Source organism: Ursus arctos, unplaced genomic scaffold (assembly GCF_023065955.2).
Source record: "Ursus arctos isolate Adak ecotype North America unplaced genomic scaffold, UrsArc2.0 scaffold_16, whole genome shotgun sequence".
Classification (NCBI taxonomy): Eukaryota; Metazoa; Chordata; class Mammalia; order Carnivora; family Ursidae; genus Ursus; species Ursus arctos.
The window spans coordinates 11,995,736-12,008,253 of NW_026622830.1; the positions used below are offsets into that span (position 1 = coordinate 11,995,736).

At 41.8% G+C, this 12,518-nt stretch overlaps 1 protein-coding gene across 18 annotated transcripts in view; it reads left to right on the plus strand.

The window, feature by feature from the left end:
- STAU1 (staufen double-stranded RNA binding protein 1) overlaps positions 1–12,518 on the plus strand; it is an 88,013-nt gene that overhangs the window by 57,935 nt on the left and 17,560 nt on the right. For all 18 annotated transcript variants that reach the window (XM_057312479.1, XM_044385883.3, XM_044385886.3 and 15 more), the window contains 3 exons: positions 1,010–1,148; positions 2,438–2,624; positions 12,017–12,115. In XM_057312479.1, coding sequence (XP_057168462.1) covers positions 1,010–1,148; positions 2,438–2,624; positions 12,017–12,115 — 425 coding nt within the window. The remainder of the gene's footprint in view (positions 1–1,009; positions 1,149–2,437; positions 2,625–12,016; positions 12,116–12,518) is intronic.

Sequence of the window (12,518 nt, forward strand, 5' to 3'; positions counted from 1 at the left end):
GTAATTTTTAAATTTTCCTCTACATACACCCTAACGAGGCATTTTAAAGTGGATTTTTGTGTGCATTTAAGTTGAACTTTGCCATTGCTAGTGTTGTTCTGTGTTTGATGTGAAAGTGTTGTTTTCAAATGTGATTGTGCACTGACACTACTTTTTCCAGCCTGGTTTTCCTTTTACATGTTTTTAACGGTTTATGAACTGGGTGAAAAAAATCGGGAAATGAACAGTGTGTATTTTCTATAGTTAATAATTCTGAGATAACTCAACTTGTTCTTGCTCTTGTTTATATGGAAACAGAACTCATTTTCCTAACAAGTATTCTCACAGGTCAAATCCCAATGTAAATACCAAGATTGGAGATATCTGAATATTTTCGGTCCTCATCTGACTTCTCCAGATACAATTTACTTGCCTCCCCCTCAGTGATTCCACACCTTTCCTTGTAGCACACATCTGTTGTATAGTCGTTCTTTGAGAGTGTCTGTGTTATTTGAGTCCTCTGGGGCAAGAATTGTATCCCTTAGCACGGTGCTTTGCATCCAGTTAGTACTTAGTGCAGCATTCTGTGAAATAGCATGCATAAACATACTTCCGAGTGTAAGCCAATAATCCAGCAGGTCAGTACAACCGGAGTTATGTTGGCTAAGGATTCCCAAACAGTAAAATGATTTGGACAGTCGCGAGGGGTTTTTTTAATCATGGAATTTGATATGTGTAGGAACTGATTTCTAATAACTGAAATGAGTGGCTTTCACTGATAACATCTTGTGCTAGTTGTGGCCCCTCTAATAGCTCTTACAGTGTATTTTGTGCTGTTGACTGTGAATTAATATGTAGAAATCACAGCAAATTCTTGGATTTCCTGACCTGATGCCTAGCAGTGAAGTACTTAGGTCCTTTCATGAAATGCATTATGAATCCAGTTAGTAGAAAGCATGTTAGTCTTTCTGATTTTAGTAACTGTCATTCTCAGAAAAAACCAGTTCTCTGTGTTGATTCTGTGTTGCAGAGAGCATAACCCCTACTGTAGAGCTAAATGCACTGTGCATGAAACTTGGGAAAAAACCAATGTATAAGCCTGTCGACCCTTACTCTCGGATGCAGTCCACCTACAACTACAATATGAGAGGAGGTGCTTATCCCCCAAGGTATGTGTCTGTTTTAAATACAGGTAAAAATATATCTCATTTTTGACATGGAAGAATAAAATGTGTAGATTGAGGAGCACGTAATGATCCGGTCATCTTTAGGCTTGCCAGCTGTTGCAGTCGGTCTTAATTGTGCTGGTACTTCTGGACGTGTGTCTTGGTACTCCTGTAACTCCTGTCACTAGCAAGGGCCTGAGCATATCCTCCCTGGCACTGTGGCTATCCCCTGAGAAAATCACCTTTCTAACTGCTTTGTGTAACTGAGTCATATTTGAGCATGATTCCCACAACACCAAGATTCTCAGCATCCATAGATTGGTGGTTTTTTCCTTTTTTTTTTTTTAAAGATTTTATTTATTTATTTGAGAGAGAGAGAGCATGAGTGGGGGAAGGGGCAGAGGGAGGAGAAGCATACTTCCCGCTGAGCACGGAGCCTGACTCAGGGCTCAATCCTAGGACCCCGAGACTGTGACCTGAGCAGAAGGCAGATGCCCAACCGACTGAGCCACGCAGACATCCCTAGATTTGTTAATTATTGCTTATTGGGTACTTTTTGACTTCGAAATTATGTGCTTTGTAATAGCCTTGGAGTACAGATGCAGTAAAATACTAATTGAAACCCGAAAACATCTTGTATTAAAAACCTCCTGTTGGCAGTCCTGAGGCATTAGTGGATAGACTGATGGTTGGAATGGAAGTCTTCCTTTCCTTGCCTGACTTGGATGGAGGCAGAGCCATTTAAAAAATACAAGCTCTGAAATGTAAGAAGCCAGGCTCTGCCAGGCTATAGGCTTGTTGAGATTTCCAGAAATGAGGAGCCTTTCTAAAAAAACAAAAACAAAAAAACCCCAAAAAAACAGAAAACGAAAAAAAAAAAACCTTTTTTCAAAAAATCCCCAGCCTTTTCTGGAGACAGGCAAGTGTGACTCTCAGATACGAGAAAGTGGAGCAAGATTAAGTTTTCTACCTCAGCCAAAGCCTAATTCATTTTAGATTTTATAAATTCGGGTTAGTATTATAAACTGAACTCATGTCATCTGTAAGCTAGTCCATTCTGTGGAACATAAGGTTGCTAACTGAACAGTATTTGCTCATGCCGTGTGCCAGTTCTAATCCAGCATAAGCCTACAAAATCTCTGTGTATATTGATGAGGAGTCCTTATTGGCAAGGAAGCCCTGATGTGATTTAGGACCCATGATGAAGGAAAGACCCAGAATTTGCCAGAGAATGTACAGGTGGCTTACTGATCTGAGATTATAACTCTGCTAACCCCCTTTTTACTTTTCAGGTACTTTTACCCATTTCCAGTACCACCTTTACTTTATCAAGTTGAGCTTTCAGTGGGAGGACAGCAATTTAATGGGAAAGGCAAGACGAGACAGGCCGCTAAACACGACGCCGCTGCGAAAGCCTTGCGGACCCTGCAGAGCGAGCCCCTGCCCGACAGGCCAGAGGGGAGGCGGCCGGGCGAGCAGGTGGGTGCGGAGAGGCATCCTCTCGGGGGCTTTTTCTGAGACGATGCATTGAGAGCTGTCCATAATGTTTGTGATTTGGTAGCTTACATGATTTTGTGCTCTGTAGCTTTCTGGCCTCCTTAAATTTTAGCAAGAAGGATGCCTTCTTTTTTCCTCTGTGGTATAGTTTTGAGTGAACTTGGTAGGAAGATTGTGACTCAGTTGAATTGTGAAGCACATGCATGGATGAATTCTTCAGTGCAAAAGATTATGCTTGTTAGAATCTACTGTGATTTATGGTACCAGCTTAGAGAATGTTCTGAAGCCATTTTGACCAGCTACTCTTTGTTACATCAAAGTGCCGGTTACCTATTGCTGCATAACCATTACAAAACCTAGTGGCTTAACCACCTCTAGGCATTTATTTTGCTCACACATTTGCAGTTTAGGTAGGGCTTGGCATGGGAGGTGGTCTCTGCTCCACAGAGCTTTGGCTAAGGTGGTTCCGCAGGCAGAGGATCCACTTTCAAGATGGCTCCCTCACATGCCTGGAAGTTGGTGCTGGCTGTCAGCTGAGGGCTCGGCAGAGGCTCTGGCCCGAGCACCTCTGTTGCTCTTAGCTAACCCATGCAGAGGCTGCTTCCCCATCCTCATGGTAGGGTGCTGGGTTCCAAGAGTGAGTATCCTAGAAGACAGGAAAGGAAGCAGCTTTCAGTTTCTTAAGGGCTAGGCCCAGAAAGCCCCACAGCATTGCTTCTGCTGTGTTCTACAGGTCAAGCAGCACAGAGCCCAGATTCAAAAGAAGGAAATACAGAACCTCCCTTTTTATTAATAGGTAAAATTCACACAACATAAATTCATTTTAACCGTTTTAATTTAATTAATTTAATTAAATTAATTTAATTCATTTATTATCTCGGTTCAGTTGATTTTAGTACAGTGACAATGTTAAGAACCCCACTTCTGAATGAGAAGAGTGTGAAAGAATTTGGGGGCTAGGTTTTAAAAATCTCACGGTAGGAATAGGTTTTTAACTCCTAGTGACTAAATAGGAGCCTAGGTCTCAGGAAGTCAGTGACTGTTTTTCGTGGTGGTATGTTTCCATTTTCCAGTGTAATCACACATTTTAAAATAGAGATGATCTGTTTTCAGGGTCCACTGAGGACCAAATAAAAGAAGGGACTGTAATTTAGAAGAGGGGGATTTCATGAAGTTGAAGGGATGAGCTTCTCACTGGCGAGATTTGTTAGAGGCAGGAGGTAGTGTAATCTGAGTCATTTTGGAGGCTTTTCATTTTTTGACTTCACTTTGGTGCTAATGTAATCGGAGTCAGATGGGGTAGTTATTTCTCAGTTTTTTGTAGCCAGCAGTTGTTAAACGATCGCTGAACACTGGTATGTGGGCTGTCTGCTTCAGAACCATTTGAGAAGTTTAAAAAAAAATTCCTTGGTCCAACCCACACGATTCTAATAGGAGTCTGTCTTTTGCTTTCTTTTTCTTTTTTTCTCTTTTTAAATGTGCTCTTGGAGTAGCTCTAAAGCTCGATCAGGCTTTGGAAACATCGGTCCTAGGTATTATCAGGGCTTCCCCTTCAGGCAGCTGCCCCACTTTGAATCCTGCTTGGAAGTACTCCTCATATTGTTGAAAAGGGAAGGTGCCCATTGGTGTCTGTAGTCTGACCCCATGGCCCTAGAGCAGCGTGATTGGCTCTAGCCTGAGGGCAGAGGCTGGAGTGGACGTGCTGTCCTGAGCTGAATTTCATGGGCTCATCTGCCGTCTATTCAGAGCTTTGCTGAGAGTAATGTTAAATCTCCTTGTGCCCCTGTTCTAGTTCTGTATGGTTTGAAGTAGAGACAGTGCCCTTCAGAAATGGCTCAGAGACTGGCTTAACCATTGCTGCAGAAATCATTGAGTTGGGAAAGACTTTCTTTGAGATAATAAATGAAACGCTTAGCCTCCTGCCTCAGTGAGCTGCCCTCCGATTTACCAGACCTCCTGGGTAGGTGGGTAGTAGGACGCAAAGAGAGACATTTTTATTTTTTATTTTAATTAACTAATTCATTTTAAGAGAGAGTGAGTTGGGAGGGGCAGAGGGAAAGGGGAAGAGAGAACCCCAAGCAGGCTCCACACCTGGTGCAAAGCCCAACGTGGGGCTTGATCTCAGGACCCTGAGATCATGACCTGAGCTGAAATCGAGAGTTGCAACCCCAGGTGCCTCAAGAGAGACATTTTTAGAAGGTATCTTTAGGTTTTTTTTACTTATAGTTAATGCATGCAAACTATAAATATTTAAAAATTAAATGTTTTGGTGGATGTCAGTGCATATATAAATACATGCACCTGTCTGTTTTACAAAAGTGGTGGAGTGGTATCATATAGTAACCACTTTTTTCACAGAACTGCTTATCATGAATACATTGTCATGCCATTTACTTATAATTCCTTGGAGGACTCAAGTTTAACTGGCATCTAAGCGCTTTTTAATGGCTACAGAGTGTTTCGTTGTATGAAATAGCAGTTTATTTTTTCAACAGAGCCTTAGTTATTTGGGTTGTTTACTGTGTTTCCTTTTAGAAAATAGGTAGTGAAGAACATTGTAGTAGTTAAATCTTTGTGCATGTCTATGACTGTTTTATGAGCCACAGAAATGGAGAGGAATTGCATGGCAGTGTATGTGGCCAAGTTCTCCACTAGAAAGATGGCACCATTTTAGACCTCTGCCAACAGGGTGTGAGTGGCGTGTTTGCGCCTGGCCTGCCAGGATTGGAAATCAGAATTTTAAACAAACTGTTCATTTTGCTTTTGACCATTTGTGGAGCATGTGATTGTGTGGTGGATCAATTCGTCTTCTCTAGAACATGGCCAATAAAGACAGCAATTTCTGCCTACAAGGCAGATATAGTCTGGTCCCTTGATGATAGGCATCGTGGTGGGCCTGAGGAAAAACCACAGCCCTGTGCCTTCCCTGGTGGGGTTTCATTGAACAGCTGACAGAGGTTAGCAGTAGAATCATCAGAGTGCAGCGTGTGCCAGGGTGGACAGTAGCAAGTATTATGAGAGCGTCAGATGTCTTACTTATTTAGTATTTGAGAGAGAGAGAGCACGTGCAGGAGGAGCGGGGGGGGGGGGGAGAGCATCTCAAGCGGACTCCGTGCTGAGTGTTGAGCCCAGTGTGGGGCTTGATCCCATGACCCCAAGGTCATGACCTGAGCCGAAACCAGGAATCGGACACTTAACTGACTGTGCCACCCTGGCACCCCAGATGGTCCCCTTTAGATTGGAGTGATGGTGATGCATTCGGAGAAGTCCTTTCTGAGGAAGTGTCATTGAAGCAGAGACCAGACAGAAGCAGAAGAGCGGGAGCAGCTTGTTCAAGGGCCTGCGTTGGGAACGTGCCTTTTGTTTTTGTTTTTAAATCTAAGGTTTGTGATAATAAAGAATGACTTATTCAGTGTCTGAGCTGCTAGGAGCAAGATGGCTGATAACTATAGTATTTGTAATAGATAAAACAGGAGCTAGCTTAATGTCCACTAGTAGGGAAGTGGTTAAATAAACAGCTACATTTGAGGGAGGCCCAGGGTGTGGTAGATCTGTATGCACGGGCGGGAAAGCAGGCCCATAACAAATGGGTGGGGGGGCATCGAGAACCAGAGCTATAATCTTGTAGATCGTGTGATCCTGTTTGTGTGTAAGTAAATAAAAGTGCCAACTGTGTGTAGGTATGTATGCATATATGTGTTTGCACATTTTCCTTCTTGAAGGCTGTATCGAGCTTTAAAAATAGTCTTCTCTTGGTGGTAGTGGTAGGAGACAGACTTTAAAAAAAAATTGTACTGTTTGAAGGTTTTTTTTAATACTACTTGTGTAAAAATAAATACATGCAGCTCTTTTGGTCTTGAGTCTGATCTTCACATGGGCCAGGGATGTATTTAGGTGGGGCTTAAACTAAAAGTGGAGACTTTGATTTTCATTATTCTGTCCGGGTCCGTGGGACCTGATTTTCATTTTTGAGCTGCTTTTTCAAGCTCTGTAAGGAGTGATATCGCATGACTTATATTCTTTTCTGGAGATCTTACAAAGAACAAAGAGAAAACATACTTACCTTTTAAAATAGAATAAAGCTCATTCTGTCTTACACTGATCACGCAGGTCCTCTGAACCCTTTTGTAAATCTTCACCGTAGGGAATCTGAATTTTCCTTTGTCTCGAGACGTTCTGCTGTTCGTCATCCTGCATGTCGTTTCAGCACTCTTTGTCTTCCCTTCCTAAACATGCTGAGCAAGGCTCAGATAAAAGCACGTGGAATTACGGTGCGATCCCAGGGTGGCTGCTACGGTAGCGGAGTAACTCACCATCTCATCGTCCTCTGCTGGGCCTGCCACACTGCCCGCTGCAGTGCGTCCTCCTTCCGAGAAGATGCAGAAAACTGGAGACACCATCTTTTTCCTGTGCTCTTAGCTTTCCTTGAACTCAGGTGGGAAGTTAGAATTTTTCTTTGCCTCTAATGGCCAAAAGAAGAAAGTTGACAGAGGAAGACCTTCCCGTTATTAGGCAAGTGAGAAGATGAAAGCAGAAGGACGGCAGTGCCCTAGACTCCAGTGGTGATGATGGGATTGAGAGTTTAAGTGAATCTCACACTGTGAGTCTTCAGACGGTATCTTGGTAAGCTCTCCCAAACTCAAGAATTGGCGAGTGAACAGTATATTTCTATGGTGTATGAAAAGGAAATGTGTGTTCTCTTCTGGCCATTCAACAGGAAGGACTTCGTCACACATTATTTTGTGACAAGAACCTGGAACATCCTGTTTTGGTTTTTGAAAAAGTGTGTGTGACAACATTCTTTCAATTTCTATGATGTTCGGCTGCCAGAATTTATTTCTCACCACTTATGGTCCACAAAATAAGTGGACAAATGAAAAAGGAGATGTGTGTACAAAGGTCATTGGGAGGATATAGATGATAAGACAAGGAAAAAACTCATTCAATCCTTCTTTGGGGGTTGACTGATCTAGAAATGAAAGCATTTTGTAGCTAGGGAGCGAAGGAGATGGCTGCTCTCCCTTCAATACAGTTTTACGAGTAGCGTGTTCTGACGATAGCGCTACCAGAAGAATCAGAAGTCACGATAAGCTAGAACCCACGGGATGGATTTGAAAAGTGGCGCTGCTACAGGTGGGCTGTGCTCTAGGTTCAGACGTGCCAGCCGATGAGCAGTTAGGTGCGTTTACAGGACCGAGCCAGTTTGGGTACATAGATGCCTTCCAGGCTACAAACCTGGAATGAAAACTTGGATTTGCTCTTTCAGTTTCTTTCTTTCTTTTTTTTTAGATTTATTTATTTTAGAGAGAGCAAGTGGGGGTGGGGGGGAGGGCAGAGGGAGAGAGAGAATCTCAAGCAGACTCCCCACCCAGTGAGGAGCCCAACGTGAGCCTCCATCCCTTGACCCTGAGATCAGGACCTGAGCCAAACTCAAAGAGTCAGACACCTAACCGACTGAGTCACCCAGGTGTCCTGTGTTTTAATTTCTTGTTAAAATCTCTAAGGAAAAGATTCTTGTCCTTTTATTCTGTATGTTATTTGTAAAATGACTAAATATAGAAAAATAGTCTGTTGGAGCCAGATAGTGAATGGTGAGATGACTCTCTTTTTCTGGCATGCTGAGGGTTAAGCATGGTTCAGAGTGTTTTTTTCTTTTCTTAATGTTGCCTAGATTTTATTGCTCAACCATATACTATGGAATTGATGTTAACAGTAAGTCCCACTTCATGAAGGTAAGACTAAGGCTCCACTGTACTTTCCCCATCTTACTGGGAATGGTATTTGTGGATTTGTTTTTGACTCATTTTGCTGCTTTCCCATTGCAACATTTTGTTCGCTACAGATAACATCAAAATTATTTATGTAGAAGAGCAACATAATCTCACTTCCAAGTAAATGTATATCTTTGTTTCCCGTTTTGCATTTTGATTTTACTGACTGCTTTGTCCCCTTTAAAATGCCTTGAGAAACAATGGCTTAGAGCAGCGAATCTCCACTCTGCTTGTAAAATCAGCTGGAGTCTTTTTTAAAAAATAAGCATCTGTCCTTGCAAAGCTCCCAGGTGAGCCTGCTGCTGCTTTGGCTAAGAAACACTGGCTTACGGGTTCTGTTTTTGCAGTAGGTGGTTGTTTTCCATCAGACTTATGTGGAAGCTCGATATGTAAAATAGGAAAGTAGCATATTTGATTAGTATAAACGTCTAAGTTTGAATTTTATAGTATTTGTGAAGGCAGTCACCGAAAACGATTTCTGTGAATTTTCAAAACACAAAATTATACCATATGTTATTTTCGTCCATTAAAAAAACAAGGCTGAGAAAGATACATTCCCATGTTAAAATCATGGCTAAGCCTGCCATGGAAAGGAGAGTGAGAAGAGCTTCGTTGTTTTCCTTAAAAAAAAAAAAAAAAAAAAAAAAATGTCAGTAGTTCTTAATGTTGGGCATTTGTTAAATCCAGCGCAGTTGCCTGTTACGTTATCTTCCTGTACTTTTCTGAATGTTTGAAATAGGTTATAATTAGAAGTTAAAACTAACTGGGCTGGTAAAATGAACAACAGATTTGAAAATTGGAGTATATGCATGGCAGCTGAAGTCTTATTTTAGCCGCTGCACCCAGTTTATTTCTAAATTTTGTTCTGGTTGCATGAACGTTAGCATCAGAGTGGAGCCTTTGTTTTAACAGCTCATCTGCTTAAGAAACCTCTGGATATCCTTCATATAAACAGTTATCAGAAACCTTAATTGTGCACAAAAATGAGTTAACCTGTTAGCATAAGTTTAATGCATTGACAGTCTCTAGTATGTTATTTGGTACGAAACATACTTTTTTAAGTTGCTTTTTAAAGATAAACAACATAAAGGTTACCATTATAACCATTTTTGAAGTGCACAGTTCTGCAAGCATTGAATATATTCTCAGTGTTGTGCAGCGCTCACTACTGTCCATTTCTGGAACTTTTTTATCATCTCACTTTGAAACTGCGCATTAAACAATAACTTCCCCCCATTTCCAACCCCCTGCCCCCCGGGAACATCTGTTCTACTTCCGTCTCTATGCATTTGCCCATTCTAGATACCTAATATAAGTGGATACTCATCCCTTCTTGTTGGGCTTATTTATCATATTTTCAAGGTCCACCCGTGTTGTAGCATGGGTCAGCATTTCCTTTCTCTTTCAGGGTGAGTGATGCTCCACTGTGTGACCGTTGAACGTTTTGTGTATCCATTCATCTGTTGGTGGATGTTTGGGTTGTTTTCACTTTTTGGCAGCTGTGAATAATGCTGCTGTAAGCGTAGGTGTCCAAGTATCTGTTTGAGTCCCTACTTTTAGTTCTTTCGAGTACATATCTGCTGGTGTCATTGCTGGATCATCCTGTAAATCTATGTTTAACTTTTTGAGGAATCACCACACTGTGTTGCACAGAGGCTGGGCTGTTTTATATTCCCACCAGGAATGCCCTGGGGTTCCCACTGCTCCATGTCCTCGCTAACACTTGCTGCTTTCTGTGGCCATTCTTAAAGGGGTGCGAAGTGGTGTCTCATTGTGGTTTGGACTTGCATTTCCCGAATGATGAGTGATGCTGAGCTCATGTAACTCACTGGCCTTCTTCAGAAAATGTCTGTTCAAGTCCTTTTCCCATTTTTAAATTGGGTTGTTTGTTGCTGAGTTGTTGATATATTCTGGATATTAATTCTTCATCAGATCTATGATCTGCATGTACTTTCTCCTGTCTGTGGGTCGTCTTTACTTTCTCGAGAGCATCTTTTGATGCACAGAAGTGTTTAATTTTGATGCAGTCCAGTTTATTGGCTTTTTCTTTTGCCTGTTTTCCGTCTCCTATCTGAGAAGTCACTGCCACGCCCAGCGTCATGAAGCTTTTTCCTGATATTTTCTTCTAAGAGTTTTATGATTTTAGCCCTTATGTTTAGGTCTTTGATCCATTTTGAGATAATTATTTTATATAATATAAGGTGGGTTTTTTTGTTTTTGTTGTTTGCATGTGGAAATTTGTTTTTCTAAGCACCATTTGTTGAACATGCTAAAATACAGGATGGTTGTTTGTTTGAAGTTTAAAACTTGTTTAAAAATATATTTCAAACCAAACCTCCACAGAGCTCTAAGGCATCTTGCTTGAAGATTTCTGGCTTTAAAGATTCACTCAGGCCCTCTTTCTGCTTAGGATTTAAACAAGAATAAAGTATTTTTAAGTTAATAAAGCCACCAGAAATGCTATGCAAACAGTTCTGACGAGGCAGAGAGTGAAGTGAAACCTGACTGGAGAGAGAGCGCCGCCCCCGTGGCAGGAGAGAGAAGTAGAGTGTGTCTGGGATGAAGTTACTGGTATAGGATTATATTCTTGATGGTATTAATATTTTTAACTTAAGGGTTTTATTTCTTTTCACTATAGTGTGAGATACTGATCCACGGAGGTGTAAGATCTATCTGGTGAACGTATAGAAATGCACAATCGATAAAATCCTGGCTAGTCCTGCATTTTGCCTATTCAGCGATTTTAGCTGTGGGGTCTCGTCAGGAAGTTCTAGTCTTGGAAATAGGATTTTACAGATTCTTTGATAAAAGAGTCCAATAATATGAAGAGAAATGCAGCTCTTTTGCCACGATTTGCAGGGAGGGGGGCATTGCTATTACTGAGCTTATCTGGATTCTCATTGTCACTGCAGCGGCTGGAAGTCCCCGTTATCAGCTCGCTCGGAGGAGATCTCTGCCCTCCCTAATCCCAGCCCTGGCTGGAGGACTGTAAATGAACCTTGTTATAAAGATAGAGTCTCAGCCTTTATTGAGCAGACTTGATTAGTCTGCACTTGGATTTTTGCCAACAGCAGTAAGGCCAAGATTTTGTACACAATTTCATAATTTGTTCCATTACATCCTTTTTTAAAAAAAGTGGGTTTCCAGGGACTTTATGTCCAAATGAGAAACCTGCATACTTAGATGGAGAGATTTCTGTGAACTTGCCGTGTCCCACACACAGCTGTCTGTATTGACTTTTTCCAAAATGGGGCTTGCCGGTCCTCAAGGAAGGCTTTAGGAGTCAGTCACTCCTCCCGAGCAGCTGTGGGCGTGTGGTTGCGCCATGATGAGCCGGATTCAGATCCCCAAGTCTGTTAGGTGTGGGGTAGGTGTGGGGTTGTTTATGGTGGATTTAGGAAGTACAAGCTGACCCAAGTGTGAAATAATACTTTTATTTATTTTTTAACCTTGTCATTCACTGCCACGTGGCACACCGGTTATCTTGCTCCCTGGGTAGTGCTCACTCCATGAAGCCGAGGTTCAGTGCGTACGGTTTATCGCAGCTGGGATATTGACAGTTTTTCATAAGCGTTAACTACTGAACAATTACTCTTTCTTCAGGTGAATGGAAGAGAATCAGAAGAAGAAAATCTCAATAAATCGGAAATAAGTCAAGTGTTTGAGATTGCACTTAAACGAAACTTGCCTGTGAATTTTGAGGTAAGCTTGCTTTACATGTGGGACTCTACTGTGAAATACTGCTGGCATTCGTCATCGTAATGAGTTTTTTCCTAAATGACATTGGACTTACCATCACAAACCTGTGAACCTTCAGGTCTAAGACTCAGACTTAATATTTAGCAAAGCAATAGCGATTCTCTTCTTTGGGGCTCCTAATTTAGGGGCAGCCATGCCCCTCCAGACAGTCCATGGATGGCCTTGGTAGGTCTGTGAGCCTCCCAGAATGGTTTTGAAGAAGATTGTGTTTGTGTTCTCATGATTTTTCTGGAAAGAGGGTCCATCGTTTTCATAAGACTCTCAAAAGACTCTGTGACTCCCAAAACATTAATCTCCTTAACAGTCCCTAGGAATCGTACAGTGGAGTGAAAAGGACCTTAGTGTC